This window comes from Pezoporus occidentalis, unplaced genomic scaffold (genome assembly GCF_034315485.1).
Source record: "Pezoporus occidentalis ecotype Australia unplaced genomic scaffold, CSIRO_AGI_Poc_V1 ctg57, whole genome shotgun sequence".
Lineage (NCBI taxonomy): Eukaryota > Metazoa > Chordata > Aves > Psittaciformes > Psittacidae > Pezoporus > Pezoporus occidentalis.
The window spans coordinates 2,360,487-2,379,019 of NW_026915910.1; the positions used below are offsets into that span (position 1 = coordinate 2,360,487).

Sequence of the window (18,533 nt, forward strand, 5' to 3'; positions counted from 1 at the left end):
TAGGATCTTAGAAGTCACAGTGGGACTCTTCTATGACTGCTACATCACTACATCGTTTTCTTCTTCTACAGGCTTCTGTACAGACTTCCTTCTGCAGTGGGAAGATTTAGGAAAACAGTGTGCAGATGGATGATATGATTATACTTATGTAATTTTAGCAGTCTAAAAGTCAGGCTCCCAGGCTAAAAGTCTCAGCTCCCTTTCCAACAGGTGAAAAGAAAGAGGTATTTTCACAGCTATAGCTGCGCTTGAGAAGTTGCCAGTATTTCATGGGAGTAGGGTCTGGCTGATACTGAGCTCTCCTGAAATGGCATTATGCAGCAAACACCAGACAGAATCAAATGTTTGCCACTCTCTCACTGCTTTTCAGCCTCAAACACTCACAGGGTTGCTATTTGCCAGGCTGCACTGAAATGCCCATAACAAGACTAACTCTTTTATGTTTTGGTCTTAGCAGCAATTCCCAGAATTATTTAAAAGGCCTTTTGAAGTGCTCATGCAAGAAGAAATAAATGCCATCACTTGGAGCACACATGAAGGCATTGGTAATAGTCTGTGTGTTTAACAGAAGTGCCCCATGATGCAGTTACTTTTTTAATAAGATTCATGTTGTAATGGGAATGAACCAAAACTTGGGAGCTGAATGCCACTGACGGGTTCAGGCCTGCAGAGTGGCCACAAGCTAGCAGAAATCACATTATGGTTCACAAAATGGTTAAGATTGGAAAGGACCATCTAGTCGAACCTCCCTGCTGAAGCAGGTTCACATAGAGCTGGTTACACAGGAACAAGTCCAGGTGGGTTTTGAAAATCTCCAGGGCAGAAGACTCCACAGCCTCTTTGGGCAGCCTGTTCCAGTGCTCTGCAACCCTCAAAATAAAGAAGTTCTTCCTCATATTCAGATGGAACTTTCAGTCTGTGTCCATTGCCCCTTATCCTGTTGTTGGCCACCACTGAAAGATATCTGACCCCATTCTCTTGACACCCACCCTTAAGATGCTTGTATGCAAACAGGCTGTTCTCTGCTGCTTTTATTCCCCAAGGCATTCATCCTAATTTTTCCAATTTTTATTTTTAACTGTATTAAGTGGTCTTTAATCTGTTTTTTCACTCTTCTCGTTTCTGTCCCTATCCTCTTCAAACTTATTTTAAATATCTGCTCATAATTACTTTTTTGTTTTGAAATATGAGGCAGAAAAAGCATTATATATTTCTACCTTCTCTGCAGCCTCCCTTACTTGCTCTCGTAACCTCACAAGTACTAGAAAAAAAATGTTTGTTGTCTCCTTTCTTCTTAAGTAGTCATAGGCCATTGCCTGTCTGGCAAATAAAAATTGCTGTACTTCATTCATGTCATGTTAGTACCAGGGAAATTCGGCAGTTTTGACCCAGAGCCAAAGACCCCGTGAACCTTCCTAGAATGCTCAGTGAGTTTAACTCTACTTTCAATGTTGTCAGTGACATTAGTGATGAAGCTGAAGGAATAGAATTTTACAGAGTGTCTGTGGTGTCTGAATCACCAGAAATGTCAGAAAATGTTCAGAAAAAAATGGATTTGTATCCTTGTTGGGAAAAAGGAATAGAGGTGCTTATTTGGGGAGAACAACAAAGGCTGGCTGGAACACTTGGTGTTGGAGTAATGATGTGGGAAAAGCAGTCAAGCAAACATTTCCTCTTGTGGCAGCAAGAGAATTCCTGCTCTGTATTTCCTAATTCCTGTATTTGTGTAATAAAGCTGAAGTTATCTGTAAAAGAGAGACAAGCGAAAATTTTAAATCTGTGTAATAATAACAATCATAAAAACATCAGTGCTGATTTTTATCCACAAAGAAGTTACAAATATCAAAATTTTGTTTCTTTAAGAACATGTTCTATTAGAAAAAAAATCTAGAGTTCAATTACAGTATTTTAATTTTCAGTATTAACAAAAGCTCATGTATACATATTAGTGTATACTCTTGGTTAGTCTTTGCATACACATAATCTTCACAATGAAACCTCCTTCTATTAATCATTACATACCTACTATAGAATTAGTTGCACCTACTATTCATCACTGAGAATGTGATACATTAAAACTTATAACTTAATAACAATAAAAACATGCCAAAGATGGAACTATGAATATAATCTTACAGGTGGGCAGATAAGTGAAACTGTGGAATAAGAAGAGAAAAGTCAATATTACTGTAAATTAATAAAGTTGGTAGAGCATTGCTTCACCTATGGATTCTTTGGAAAGTGCCAGTCCAGTGTAACTTAAACCATTTCTTTAAAAGGACTTATTTTCATAAATTTCCAATCTATAAACATTACAATGATCCACACTATTTTAGCATTTTCAGAATCTCTTATTTTTTATTTGAGTTTGCCAAACATTTTTAGCTTTGATCTCTAACAAGAGACTCCCACAGTTATCCTTACTATACATTTACAACAATAGCCTGCAAATAATGGACCCATTTCAGTGACATTTGGAATGGGGATAGATATCTCAGACACTACTACAATCTTGGAAGCTTTGTGAAAATTCATGTCTACAAAGTAGAAAAAATCTTGGGTTAGTACCTCTTAGTGCTAATCTAGGATCTACTTCCTAGTACCTAGGAGGTAGAAGGCAGAACTCCACTATTTTGTATTTTATTGGTAACATCCAGGTGGCCAATTAGCACATGTATCTTAGCCAAGGAACACCTAGCTGGTGAACATTTGGCTGAGGACATTTGGATTGGATATTCGGAAACATTTCTTCACCAAATGGGTTGTCAAGTGCTGGAACCCTTTGCCCAGCAAAGTGGTTGAGTCACCATCCCTGGAGGTATAGAAAAGATGTGTATATATGGTGTTAGGATATGATTTTGTGGTGGACTTGGGAGTTGGACTTGATGATCTTAAAGGTCCTTGCCAACCTAATTGATTCTATAATTCTTATCCCATTATATAAAATGATGAGAGGACACGGACACTGGAAGTGGTGACCACTCAGCCTTGCCTGCACCCTGCAGGCTACTTGCACACTTGTTTTAAGCATAATGCAAGACTGCATTCAAATCACTGGATTCTGCAGCTTCATTCAGGCCAACGAACTAATTCTTTCTGCTTGATGGTCTGAAAGTGACAGTGTGCAAGACAGTCATGCCTTGAGAATTTGAAGAGACTGACCCTAAATTTACCAGGGAGCTCAAGGTCCCTCCTGAACCAAGATGCTGATACAGAAGACATCAGGCTTTTTGCTAACTGCAAGACTTCTGTAATACTGTATGCTTACCTTTCACTGGGGATGCTGATTTGCAGTAAAACAGGTAACATTCACAGAACTTGACAGTTTATGCTGTAATTTTCCCTGTCCAGAATGACTGTCAGGAGTCTCCTTTGGGCAAAATAAGCAGCTGAAGGAATCCAAAGAATTAAAATCAAAAGACAAGCTCGATAATCTTCTTGTTCACTCTTATACACTTCATTATTTGCAAATCTCCTGTTGTCATATTTCTGGTTGTTACAAGAAAATTACCTTTGTGCATGCTGTGTTGCATACACTTCTTGTACTGCAGAGAATGAAGGCACACAGAGGAGGAGGCATCTGCAGTCTGCTTCTACTTCTTTATTTGCTCAGTACTGTGTTTCCTTATATTGTCCAGAATTTTGTCAGGGCTTGATCCAAAGTGCAGAGAATGATAGAATCATAGAGATCTTCCCACTTTCTCAGCAAAGCCCAAATATATGGTTTTCATTTTTGATCAGGAGTTTCAGTTGAAAGCCAAACCCTTTTGGCTGTGTTTTTTAATGTCAGTTTTTGTATTTTCCCCCAAATTGAAATTCTCTGCTAGGAAATAAAAGAATATGGTTGTGTATATATATATTCAACATACAAGTTGTATTAAAATGTATACATGAATAGCCTTTACTAATTAAACATTTTCTAGTAAGATTAGTTTCAACTTTATCATTCTGTCCCAAAGTTTAATACCTGTAGGGCTGTGATTATGATGAGTAAAATGAAAGTAAGTCTGTAGTAAGCTTTAATTTATTAAAAAATCATACCCCTAAAATAATTTTCAGTTTGGAACACAAAGTAAGAACTTGTCATGGAGCACTGACCACATCTGACTCTTTTCAGAATGTCCTCTCATGTGAGCTAAGGGAATTCCTTCTCATCCAAATGAGCTCTAAATACCTAAGAGAAAGAGAGACAGATGAAGACAAAATAATGAAAAAAAACCAACTATATGTTTTCTAGACAATAGTGTAGACCAATGATTTAGCCAGTATTGTACTCTCCATCCTTACTATCAGCATGTCAAACTTTACAGAGTATGGAAACTAGTGTACTATCACTGAGGAGTTCCAATTTCACTCAATAGGTAGAGAACCATCATATAAATTATTCTGGTTATTTGTACTTAATGGCAGTGTATCTTTTCCTTTGTCTAGCATGAAGAACGAAGATGTCCCTTTCTTGGTCACACCTGCTCATTTCTCAGATAATGCCTTCAATTTATACTCCCTGGAATAAATTGTTGTTACTTGCATTTCTAAGTGTATGAAACTGAATATTTTGAAAGATGTAGTAGAATACCACAAGAAATTTCATGAATGAGCCTCAGACTTGCACTAAACTTCATGTTCTTTTATGTCCTATATATGCAGTGAATATGAAAACTAATTCAATGTCCATTAAAATCAATGACTGTCTTTTAAAGGCTATTTCACAATTTTATTTCTGAGCATGGAGAGTCTCAGAATATCAGCTATTAATTTAAGCAGCTGCACATGAATTCTGGTATCTAGTTTTAGACAGACACCTCATAATTTTTCATTTGTTTAACTAGTTTCAAAATCATAACAAAATTTAGCTGATAAAATTTTTTGACTCCTGGAAGACAAAAAAACCTTCCCAAATCTGGAGGATGGTACCCCTTTATATATGGTACATGTACGTACTTTGTTTTCTCATTCCAGGTCATGGAACCAAAGGAGTGTTTGAACTTCTCTCAGGATGGCGTCGAACCAGAGAGAATCTGCCATTCAAGGACAGAGTAGCAGATGCCTACTCAGATGTCATGGTCTCCTACACAATGACAAGCTCCTTGTATTTCATAGCCTTTGGCATGGGTGCAAGTCCTTTCACCAACATCGAAGCTGTAAAAGTCTTTTGCCAGAACATGTGTGTCTCCATCCTGTTGAACTACTTCTATATCTTCTCCTTCTTTGGCTCCTGCCTGGTCTTTGCTGGCCAGTTGGAGCAGAACCGTTATCACAGCATCTTCTGCTGCAAAATCCCTTCAGCAGAATACCTGGACAGAAAACCTGTGTGGTTCCAGACCATGATGAACGATGGCCATCAGCATACTTCTCACCATGAGACTGACCCTTACCAGCATCACTTTATCCAGCATTTCCTCCGAGAGCATTACAATGAGTGGATTACCAACATATATGTCAAGCCATTTGTGGTGATACTTTATCTCATCTATGCCTCTTTCTCCTTTATGGGGTGCTTACAGATTAATGATGGAGCCAACATTATCAACCTTCTTGCCAGTGAGTCTCCAAGCGTCTCCTATGCCCTCATACAACAGAAGTATTTCAGCAACTACAGCCCAGTGATAGGTTTTTACATTTATGAACCTCTTGAGTACTGGAATGGCACTGTGCAAGAAGACCTAAAAACAATAAGCCAGGGGTTCAATACAGTGTCCTGGATTGAGCAGTATTACCAGTACCTTCGTGTGGGTAACATCAGTGCAACCAATAAAAGTGACTTTATCAGCATTCTCCAGAGCTCCTTTTTAAAAAAGCCAGAATTTCAGCACTTCAAAAATGACATTATTTTCTCCAAAGCTGGAGATGAGAACAATATAATTGCTTCTCGTTTGTACCTTGTGGCCAGGACTAGTGAAAACACACAGAGGGAGGCAATAGAATTGTTAGAGAAGCTGAGACCCCTCTCTCTTATACAGAGCATCAAGTTCATTGTGTTCAATCCTACTTTTGTTTTCATGGACCATTACGGTTTGTCAGTAACTATGCCTGTCCTGATTTCTGGTTTTGGCATCCTGCTGATGTTAATACTGACTTTTTTCCTGGTTATCCATCCTCTGGGAAATTTCTGGTTAATTCTCAGTGTCACCTCAATAGAGCTGGGTGTCCTTGGCTTGATGACTTTATGGAATGTAGACATGGATTGCATTTCTATATTGTGCCTTATCTACACTTTGAATTTTGCCATAGATCACTGTGCACCCCTGCTTTATACATTTGTACTAGCTACTGAGCACACCCGAACTCAGTGTATAAAGAACTCCCTCCAAGAGCATGGGACAGCCATTTTGCAGAACGTTTCTTCTTTCCTTATTGGGTTGGTCCCCCTTCTCTTTGTGCCTTCAAACTTGACCTTCACACTGTTCAAATGCTTGCTGCTTGCCGGCAGTTGCACACTTCTGCACTGTTTTGTTATTTTGCCTGTCTTTCTAACCTTTTTTCCACCTTCCAAAAAGCACCACAAGAAAAAGAAACGAGCCAAAAGGAAGGAACGAGAAGAGATCGAATGCATAGAGATTCAGGAGAATCCTGATCATGTTACAGCGGTTTGAAAGGCTTAGTAAAAATAGTAATATATTCTCTTTTTAAAAAAGCATTGCACAGAGATGCAGGGAAAATAGAGCAAAGATCTCAGCTGCTTGTGCTGGCCAGGTCTGACAAGGCAAAGGAAGATCAAGAAGGGGTATTCATGACACATCAAGGTGCAAACTTTTTTTAACAAAAATAATGAAAGTAAAATTGATCTCAAATATTTCCTTTGGATCCTCATCCTTCACCAGGGAAGAGTCTGTTAGCCATTAAATGTTCCTGAATCTCAAACTGTAGTTCTAATGGATATTGCTCGATCTGTCATAATGAAGTAAAGGTAAAAAAAAAAAAAAAAAGAAAAAAAAAAGGAGTTACAATTAAGTAAAAAGTAGAGAAAGAGGCAGATTTGTTTGATAAAAATTGTCCAAAAACATTTCAAATGAGAAAAGGGAACATGTCCAAGAAAGATAAAAAAAAAATGCCATGCTATATTTTTCTTATTTTCTTGAGAAGCTGGTTAAGATGAAACCTATGCACTTGGGAAGTAGATGTTTAAACCAACCTAAGCCAAAGTACTTCCCAATTATAGTATACCATGTATACCTGTAACACCACAATTAGAGTGTTATTGTGAATATGGATGGCAAGGTTACAGAGTTTAGGTATAGAAGTACTGTTTATATAAGAGAAGAAATAATCATAGCCATTTGGAAATTTAAAGTTTAGTTTCTTTAAATGTAACACATGACTTTTATCCCACAATGTTACAGCTGGTGGTTAACACCATGCTTACATTTTTGGTAATTTCAAATTGTGAAATTCCCCTTGAAATAACAGATCTCACAAAACTAAAGGCCATCACTACTGCAGCAGTATTTGCAGTTCCTGCAGTGTAACACTTGTGAATTCTAATTTCTCAGTGTTGACATTAAATACTGAATATTAATCAAGCAGGCACTTTAAATGTGATGATAGATTGCATATCACAGGAATAATGTGATTATGTAAAATCTGAGTCAGCTCTGGAGCACCTGTACAGTATTATCATTATATGTTTGGTCCAGTGGACAAAGGTATATGTTTGCTGGTACTTGCAATATGCTGCAGAAAGTGGGATTTTCCCCTTCTTTAAGCAAAACATCAGTCAAACACCTGGCACACACAAAAAGACCTTGTTCAGGTTTGCATGGGGATGAATCACCTCCTGGTTGTAAAAGGACAGATTGGTCCCCTGTGGGAAGGGGAGGGTGAAATGTCTTTGTTATTATTATTCCTAAATATTTGAGTGTTGATTACCTGCAACATAAAGCTTTGTTATGGCATTTGAAATTTCACAGGAGAGTGCAGTAAATCCGCAGTCACTATGTGACACTAGAAATCATACTGTAAAGAACTATGAATGACTTTCTTTGCTTTGTAAACTATACAGCTTAAAAGCCCAAGAGAAGAGATGAAAATAGATCTAGTGATTTCTGTCTGCTCTTTGCTCAGTTCTGCACTGGAGCTTGCCATGTCCATCTCTCCTTTCAGCATTTTAAAAGGGCTTGCATTCTACTCTCTGGAATATGGTATATCATCACCTACATGAGCAAGGTCTTCCTGAACATATAGTATCCATGAGGACACTATGTAAAGATATCACTATATGGAGTGTTTATGTCTACTCTGTATTATTTGTTGGTACTTTTAAAAGATGTCTGGAAGCTTTCTGCTTTCCAAAATGTGTATACTTGTCTATTGTGGCTGGTTAACTCAGTCTCAAACCTGCAGAGCTTGCTGATGAGGGTGTGTACATGTGTTTTACTAAAAATCCCTCTACAAGAAGCTGATTCTTTGCTATGTGACATCTCGTCTCTTCCTGCTGTTTCATGGTTAGGGAGAGCCAGAAATAATTCAGATGCAGCACAAAAAAGCCATTTGAATGCCAGTTCTAATATTTATTAGCTGCTTTTCTTTCCAAGAAATGCAGTTTCCCTCTTCTCTACGCTTTCTGTACTTGACCATTACCATTTGCAAAAATGACTTCTGTGTTTTAAGAGTGGTCAAAGGTCTTGATTCTTCAAGGAACCTTTTGTGTGCAACATCTTGGAGAAAGATAAACTTTCTAGATAAGCAATGTTGCAAAGTTTGAATCCAGATCAAAACTTCAGGTCTAGCTAGATCAAGGTTACTGGTTTGACCTAAGATATTCAAGGGCAAGCTGAAAAACTGAGATCTTAAGGGTTTAGTAAGGTTTAGGAGCAGGGAATGTTTTCACGTTGGGTTATGGCTGAGATGCATCTCTAGTTGGGAGGTATTTGCCAACCTTGATCTGCATCTTAAAGACATTGTGCAATATACATCATTTTTAGAACAGGTGGTTCTGAATGTCAAGCTTTCTGTATATCTTCTTACACTTCCTCCACTGCCCATACAAAACATGGGTTGCTAGACCACTGTGCCCCTTGGGTATTACTTCTGGATGTGTCACAGATGAAGTTGCTGGTCTTCTCTTGTACTACGCAGATGTATCCCAGGGATCTCTGTCATGCATTGTACTGAAAAAAGTAGCATCTTCTAAAGCCATCAAAGCCAGGATTCATCTCATCTAACTTTGCACACTGCAAACGTAGACATTTATACCTGACCTTCCTTTACGACCAAAGGAGAAGGACAGACACTTCTGACCCATCTTACAGCTGTTCATTAAGCATGAATGAATTGCACTTTAAAAAATATCTATTTTTCTGTCCATCGGTAATAAAGGAAGCTCAGCATGAGAAGTTGAGACACAGACATCAGCAATGCAGACTCAACCAGATTTGGTGAAATTAAACCCACTTAAAACAACCAAATATCAAGTGAAAGAGAAAAAAAAAGAAAAATAAAAATAGAAACTGGCCTCCTAATCATCTATTTTAGGGATAAATCCCAGGAGTAACTCAGCTCAGATTTTATGTTTGACTTACGAAGTTTCTATTTTTCAAAAATTGCCTAGCAGAAGATGATGAGCTAAGTCGGAAGATGTCAATACTGAAGGTGGGCTTACATAAATGAGTTAGAGTTTGATGAGATGTCAAACCAGCTTCTCTCTCAATATCAATGTAATGCATGAGCAATAACACTTGTGTATACCAGACACAAGATATATAGATTACACCCTGGGAACAGAAGTTTTTTATTTCTATGTCAATGCTGGAGTGGAGCAGAAAACAAACCAGATCTTCTATGGATGTCACTTTATTACTTTATTTATGAACTGTTCTCTGGATTCACCAAGAAAAGTTATTGCAGCTGTTACTCCTGCAGATACATCACTCTTTTTGGAACAAGGAAAACTTCGATATGAAGCTACAAAAAAGAACATTTTCTTCTATAATTCAGTTCATATTGGAATCATTTGGGGATGGGGAGTTTGTATTTTTCTTTTTTTTTTTTTTCTTATTTTGCTTTCAGTTTTTTTCAGTGAATTCTACCCTTTTCTGCATCACCTTTTCAGTTCAGCTGCAGCTACATAAGCACTGGTACAGAGAGGACATAGCCCATGTAAATCAATTTGACACTCTGTTACATGCTGCACACTGGGTCTTCATTATATCCTTTTTTTTTCCCAGTTACCATAAGTCCTTGGGGTATTGAACATATTCCTTTAAAGTCTGGTTTTATATATGGTCTACATAATCTGCCAAGAACCCTGTGTGCATTTCCTACCTGTTTTGGTTTCATTCCCTCAAAGTATATTGGTTAGAATTCATTGTTGAGATAACTCTGTTGAAGTCAACAGATTTATTGCCACAATATATCTGGCTTTGCATGCTTTCTATCTAGTAAGAAGTGAAATCATGACGAACCTCTTTCTTACATTGTTGATATGACTGTTGAACATTATATCTGTTTATAGCCATTGTTGCATGCTGCATTCAGGAGGCTGTAGTGAACGTATATTTCTGTATTTTTTTCTTTACCCTTTCTCGTGTGGTCTGTTTTAACTTTTGTTAATCTATTCCTCCTTCTTTTTCATTAGAGTTAAGTCTTCACCTCTGCAGTCCAGTACTTGATGTTTCGTAAACTTATTGCTTAAGAAAGCAACATGCTTTTTATGGCCAAGATAAGTATGGATGCATGGCACCTTGCATGTACAATTTAAAGACATTATTTTCAGGGTTATTGTTCTCAATTGTTTACTTAAAAAACAAAAAATCCTTTTTAGGATGTGACCTGCCACATGCTAATATTGATTTGGGTTCGCTTCAACAATTCTAGTTTTGAAATTTTCTCCAGTGGGGAGAAACAGAACCAGGGGAGAAGGAGGAAATATGCAGTAAAATAGTTGTGTAATCAGTGTTGTTTTTTCCCAAAAGGCTTTCACTGCTCTATTCTTAATTAAGTCACACTGAGTAGTGACTCTCACATAATTAAGATTTATTCCAATGGAGTTACTCCATATTTCACTGTGATAAGAGCTTGGCTTATTGTCTTTATGCAAGTACCATGCTAAGTCTCTTTGATTAATTTCTCTGTAATTATAAACTTTAATAAGTTCTTTTTCATTGCAACACTAGGTTTTGAGTACCTCAAGCTCTCATGTGATATCCTAGGAAACACCAAAAGGAAGCAAATTTAGGTAGTTTGTGAGCAAGTGACATGTGGTAGTGCTGGGGAGAAGGGATATTTCACAAAGAGGGAGCATATCCTCCAACAGGTTTTAAATAGAAAATACGTTAAGACTATCTCAGAAAATTAAGGTGAAGCGGACACCAAGCAAAACATGTTTTTTGGGAGGTAGTGTAACCAAATTATAGACAGACAAAACTTTGATTATTCCTCCATACCATCTTACCCAAACAAGAAGGCATCTGAACAGGGAGGACACTGAATATGGGAAGAATCTCATCCATTACCTAAAAAGCTTCTTCTCACTGTAGTCTTGTACAAACCAGTCTGTACACATTCACAGACCAAGTGTGTGCAGATTGTTTCACTTCAGCATGGGCCTCTCCATGACCTGTTTTCCATTTATGGCAACGTAAGGATCCCATCTTGGGTTTCAGACACCCCTGGGGAGAAGGGGATGAGATTCAGAGCTGCTTCTTCACCTGAAAAAGCTGTGAATGAGAACTGAAAAGCGCACACTATGCTGCAAGCATAGGTGGTGCATGTCCCTGTTGTTCGCTCTCTGCCTTATAAGCAGCAACATCACAGCCTCCTGGAGATATGCAGAAGTACCTATCAGGAACTGAGTGCCATAATTCATAATTTCCCCAGGAGTAATCTGGAATTTACGATCACAGCAGCTCACAAGCATACACTTCTGACCAGGAAGAGTTTAGGGGCTTTTTTTAGAGGTGTTCTTTGAAACATCCTCATTTGTCATTACAGAGCTCCATACATCACCTCACCTGACCAACACTGGAGAGGTGCAACCGCTTCTTCCAAAACATCATTCAGGTAGAAGGAAGTTTTCTGGAAATTTTTCCTTTTAATCCTCAAGGCCTTCTTTACCCAAACTCTTTCTACCTCCTTCATGGTTTAAAAACAAGGATCCAATGTGAAACTCAGATGCTCCTCCTACTCATAGGATGAAACGTCATTGCTTCGCCACAAAGTTGAGGTATACTGTGGGTTTCAGGCCAAACATGGGGATATGGCCTTCTTTCCCAGACAGACAATCAACATCCTCCTAAAAACAAACAAATGTGAAGCAGTTTGGAATTTCATCTTTCCTTGCTTGTTTCCTCTCTGACATACCAATATACCCACAACACTATTCTCATTTTCTTCTTGCTTCCTCATTAAAGAAAATGAAGTTTCTCTTTCCTGCTCCCCAAGGCTATCTTTCCTTTGCAGCTCAACTTGTTTTGTATTTTAATCTTCTGTGTGTGCTCTCAACCTCTTCAAAATTTTCCTATTTATTTTTTAAGACTCTGAGAGCATAACCCTGTTGACATAAATGGAAGATGCTTGGATGCATCAAAGTGCAGACTCTGGTACAGACTTAACTAATTTATAGCAGCACCTAAATAGCTAAAAACTTTCCTCAGAGAGAAAATTGTCTGTAAGAAAACTTAAAAAATATTTAACCCTAAATTTCCATTTTCCTACATTTTTTATCTCATAAACTTCTGCTCTTCCTGGTTCTTTTTTACTGTAGGCTTTGCTTCCTACTGCATGCTTTTATCACAGAAATGCCTAGACTTTAGCTCCATTTCTGTCTCAGAAACAAAAATAAATGAGCATTTCCTCAAAAAGAAAATATTGCCCCTGCTTGGAACATTTTGTGCCAAGTTTCTGTTCTGAACACATTTTCCAGGCTGAATGGAAACAAGTATTTTAGTAGAAATGCTGATACAAACTTAACTAGAGAAAAATTATTTGTGCCTCAGCAGTGTCCTGCTTTACTTTACTTCAGCACCTCTACAGCACCCTGATGGATACTCCAGGCAGTATTTCTAAAACAGATTGATAATGGGCTCCCCATAATTAGCAAGACCACTATTTTGGCAATATCAGCTGCAGAGTTCTCTGGAGCACACATCAGAGCCTACCCTGATTATGTATGAAAATCATTAACAGATTAGCACAGCTTTTGCTGGAGAAGGGACATATCCCAACAGTAAGGTAGTGTGGCAGCCCTCTGCTGTAAGCCTGCTTCTCAGTTTCCCAGCTGCATGTTGGATATTGCACTCAATTCCTCTGTAAAGGACAAAAAGTATAATTTTTCTTTCAATAAGCACTTGAGAATTGGACAAGAAATATTTTAGATTTAGTCATGGATGGAGACTTTTTACATGGGAATTTATATAGGCATGTCACAGAATCACAAAATTATAGAATGACAGAATGTTGAATTTGGAAAGGACTACCAGAGGTCACCTATTCCAACCTCCCTGCTCAAGCACAGTCACATAGAACACATAACTCAGGATTGTGTCCATTTGGCTCTTGAATATCTCCAGGGAAGGAGGCTCTACAGCCTCCCTGGACAACTAATTTCAATGCTCAGCAGCCCTTACAGTAAAGAAGTTCTTTCTTATGTTCAGTCAACTAAATAGATATTGATCCAAAGAATTTTTCTTCTATTTCTCTTGCAATTCTGTCATGACACTTCTTCGATCTTATTTCCTGCCATCAATGAGGACTGAATATTTTTTACACTTATCACACTGAAAATGATCTCTGAGCTACAAAAACATTTTCTCTGCAAAAAGCGGACTTTGGCTTAAAGGAAACTCCGTTGGTTTCAAAAGTATGTCAAAGGAAATGTTGCAGCATCTGGCACAGCAGTACCAGTAGTACGTACCTATTCAGACCACAGGCCCTAATTCCCAATGTGTAGACCCAAATTCTAACTATGTAAAACTTGTGAAATGTGCGATTTTGTCTCTGCAGAAAAAGAAGAGGTAGTTGCAAAATTCAGTTCTGTGACCAGATCAACTTTCCACAATGAAGTGTGAAAGAAATGAGTGACCAAGGTGCCAGCTTAGCTGGCATTATTGTACCTGTGCGAGAACTTCAAAGAGGGCTTAGGTAGCTGTGAAAGCCTAAACAGTGACAGTATCTAGCCCTGAACAAGAATTTGTTCTCTTCTCACTACCTTAGAGAGCCACATGTATAAAAACAAACCGTTACCGAACAGCACCATGAATCCCAATCTAAGTCCTGGGCATGATAAAGTCAGTTGAAGCACAGAACTTAGGGTGCAATCAAGGCAGTTGGTCTTATAGGTTATTCCAGGTTTTGTAACTACAAAGGTATTGGAATTTAATATTCTAAACTATTAAATACCTAGGGATGTTCTTGGCATAGCTTTGGTCCAGAAAAGCAGTGCTGGCATGATCCAGGGACCATTCTCACCAAACAGCTTTTTGCAGTTCCCCATCTTTTAGACTACAGGAATATTTAATATTATGGACAGACAGCCCATGTCAGCATCATTCAAGGCCTCAGCACAACTCCTGTCATTGCTTGGTTTACCAGCAAAGTTATAACTTTAAACACCAATGCAGCCTATATTCATACTAGTATTCCACTTCTGAAGATCTTAATCTGGCAAAGCACTCAAGTAAGTGATGTAGTTTAATCAAATTCTTAAATCTCACAGACCAGGGCATCTTGAAATTTAAGCATGCATATAAGTAGTGAAATAAATAGGGATGCACTTATCTCTCTGTGCTTCGACTTAAATTTGAGATTTACAGAAAAAAAGGCCTTAAAAGAAAATGTCTTTTCCCCATAACATACTAAATCCTGCAATTACAGTAGCAATTTCACAATATATATAAAGACTGTGCCAAGAACATATATTTTTCAGGGTTTTAATTTCCCTGATGTGAGACATCTCAGGGACATTTTAGTGATTTGTTACAATCGTACAACACTCAGGCAAGAGCAAAGTTTTGCTGAGCACTTTTCCTGGAAAAAATACCAAGATATTTGACTCAGAATTAGCATACAGGATTTGATGATGTTAAAGCTCATTTCCTCAAGAGAAAAAAATAAAAAAGAACATTTCATTTAATGTAATTCATTAGTTCTTTCAAGTGATACTCTGGAGAAGTGCTGGATATGCCCTTATAATGGAGAAGAGAGGGATTGCTTGAAGTTGAATTCAGCTTTGCCAATTACAAAAAAAAAGAATAAAAATAAAAATTGAAAGATGGCTTTGTGCCTAGTATAAAACTTGCCATGGCATCAGCTATTGCTTCTTTACTAAATTAAATGTGAATGGTGGCATGAATGGGGCAGAAGTGAAGAATTCCGTTATACATATCCTTCTGCTACATCTGGTGAGGAACAGAATATGTAGGAAAACAACATCAAGTCCCAGATCCTGCAAAAACAAAAGCAACTAACAAGCCATAAGCACTGAATAATCCCATTGTCTTCACTGGAGCCATCAAGATGTATATAAAAATATGCCTATAAAACTTTGCCAGTCTGAGGACTGGGGTAAGCAGATATTTTAATCTGAAAAGGATACAGTCTTAGGTATTCCCTCAGCATCCTTAAAGAGATTCAGTGCAATTGATCTCTGCTTCTTACTAGAAAAGTGTTTTTTTAAAAAACATTGCCCTAAAACATAAGCTGGATAGAGACACAGCACCATAAGCATTTAAGAGAGTTTAATGAAAAAGTGACTTTTCATTAAATGTCTTCTTAAATGTCTGTAGCCAATACTTTATTGGAGCACATGACCAGATAGAGAGGGACATGTAAAAATCACGTATCAAAGATTTCCCTTCCTAGGCTATAGTCGAACAAGAGAAATAGGTATTGCAATTCATCTAGCTCAGACAGCTACTGTAGGATGAGGGCCCTTGAATACATCTTATGGCAGCTACCACAGCTGGAGAACAGCCTAAGATAACTGGTTCATATGCTTGAGAGCACATGTCTAAAGTGGTGTCAGACTAATGCTTCTGAGGTATCTCTGGTCATTGCAACTCCAATGAAAATGTTGAGAAATAATTTTGGAGTGATGGGCAACAATCAGTTTGGCTGTTCACTTTGTTTGTTGGGGGTTAAGTTGGGTCATTAGGGATCCAGCCTGACAGCTGAGTGGCTTGGAGCACTGCAAACAGTGCAGTTGAGTCAGTACAAAAAAGATTGAATTAATCAAGTACTGTAGGGAAGACATTTTTTTCCGGTTGTTACTTATGTCCATTTGCACCCAATTTCAATCTAATGCTTGTTTTGTTGTTTGGTTTGAGTATTTTTCTTAGCCCATAATCAGCTTTTTTAGCTCCCTTGAAACTACAGAATTTGCTTAACCTTTTTCTGTATTAATTTAGCATTAGGTGTTTAATTACTGGGATTTCTCAGGTGCAGGCAACTTTAATATGCTACAGATAAACACGGTAGGTCAATATTGATTTTCTTCCCTTGTAAAACTCCCTTGTTGCTGAAAACTGTTAATAATTTTCAAGATTATACCATGACCATATTTGTATAACAATCTTTGCTGATCTTGAAATTCTATATCAAATAGTTATGTCTTTTAAAGACTAGAATCTACAATAAAATGTTATTCTTAAATGCTAGAATTTTCCTTTTCTTTACTAGAAAGATATTCAGTATTAATGTATATTACAGGACCATTTTGTCAGCTGCCTTTCCCCTTCCATTTAGTTTTAAATGAAATGAACAGGGAGTTTTTCAAGAGCAAATGTAGCTGAGACCTTGGACAGCACCAGAGACTGGCACCTCCTTCCTCACGAAAGGTACAAGGCATTTCAGGGCTTGGGAAGAGTGGGTCAGAGTCGGGAACTGGCAACCCTGTGCTAGCATATGGTCCCTCACAGACTATCAAAAGATAAACCAGCTACAAGTGCCCTGAAGCTGTGCTAAGTGCAACCAAATGTTTAAATTTTCCAGACGGAGCTGACAAGATAATAGTCTCTACAGGGCATAATCCAGTTCCTTTCTTCTCCAACTGTTCATACCAACAGCTTCTTTCTTGCCAAGGTCTCTCTTGCTTTCACATTCAGGCTTCTCCCCTCTCCTCCTAAGCCCTGGTAGCTCTTAGCTCCTCTTCCCATAGTGGCAGAGTTGTGAGTTCAAGCCCTAACAGTGAAAGGCACGGGACATGGTTTACTCATGTTTTCTCTGCCCATCTCTGGGAAGCAGAAGGTAGCCTGCCCACATTGTGCTCAGCACTGCCTCATAGCTATGAGATCTGCCCCTACCTCTGTGCTATCACTTCTGTTGCTCCTGATAATGGAGCTACCAGAATAAGCACCTCTGGCCCTTGGGTAAATAGTGAGCTTCGAAAGACATATTAAACTGTGCATTTCACATTTATTCGCATGTCTCCATAAAATGCAAATGGTAACCTTTTGGTTTTGCCTCGAAGTTTCTGCCTGTATCCTGAAGTCCTGGTTCTCAGTACCCTGTCTAGAGGGAACCTACTGGACTAACACTCAGTCCTTACCCATGGACCTGGTTTTGTTTCAGATGAAAAGGAGGGGATGGTGCAGGAGCAGAGGACGTGGCCTTGTCAGTCATATTGGAGAGAGCACCTGACCCAGGCTGTAGGCCTGTCCATCTTTGTCAGGCTATTTTTCACATATACACTTATTTTCTGTTTCTAAATCAATCTTCATTACCACCTAATGGCCCCAAAAGGAACTGAAAAAAAGGGCACTGCTCAAAACCTGCCTCTCCTTATTGTTGTTGCGGATCCCTTCTTGGTGAAAGTGGGTAGTTGACATCTCATGTGGTGAAGTAACAACTCTATTGTGTATTATTTGAGCTGCAAAACATCTCCACTGCCAAACATTGGTAACGTCAAGTGCAAAATTCAGATGCTAGTAAAATAATACTGAGGACGTTCAGCTGAATTGCGTGAAATTATTCAGCTGAAATATTTTTGTCATTGAAATTGATTCATTCATGTTGCAAACCAATAGTCATATTAAAGTAATTTAGCAATTTTATGCCTAGAAATTCAGGACTACTGAATAGTGCAACCTACACAATAGACACTCAGCTATAACAGCATATCTGCACTGGTCCTGTGCCAAGTGCCCTCTTGTCAATCTATTGCACAAGCTTTTCTGAAAATCAGACTAATTAGATTATTAGAATGGTTCCTGTATGTACAGCTGGAAATCTCAGCTGATCTAAGTCAGCCTGAATTGTATAGCTGCAAATGAAGCAAACTTCTTTACCTGCTGAGGCCTTAGTCCTCAAGTGTCTGTGTCTGATTTAAGGCTGTCATATCATAAATGTTTAACCAACCAATTTATAGCATTGCCATAAGAGTTTCTTTCTTTTTCTGCCATTTCCTCTTCATATTTAATTTAACTAATTTAGCGTAAAGTACACAATTTTCTCCATCCTTCTTCTTCTGACAGATTTATTTCAAGGGGAAACATAAAAGAATTTTCCTTGATTATATCATAGCTACTTATACAGTCTTTCTTGGGACTAGATGTTCACACCAGCCAAAATGAATGAAGTAGAGAGCTACTGTTGCCTCAGAG

The 18,533-nt window shown here is 38.2% G+C and overlaps 1 protein-coding gene across 2 annotated transcripts in view; it reads left to right on the plus strand.

Moving 5' to 3' along the window:
• PTCHD4 (patched domain containing 4) overlaps positions 1-15,174 on the plus strand; it is a 90,607-nt gene extending 75,433 nt beyond the window's left edge. Inside the window, exon 3 of one of the 2 annotated variants that reach the window (XM_062638449.1) lies at positions 4,960-15,174. In XM_062638449.1, the coding sequence (XP_062494433.1) occupies positions 4,960-6,593 (1,634 nt within the window). In that variant the 3' untranslated portion in view covers positions 6,594-15,174. The remainder of the gene's footprint in view (positions 1-4,959) is intronic. The other variant, XM_062638450.1, reaches the window with a different exon arrangement.
• Positions 15,175-18,533: the final 3,359 nt, after the last annotated feature.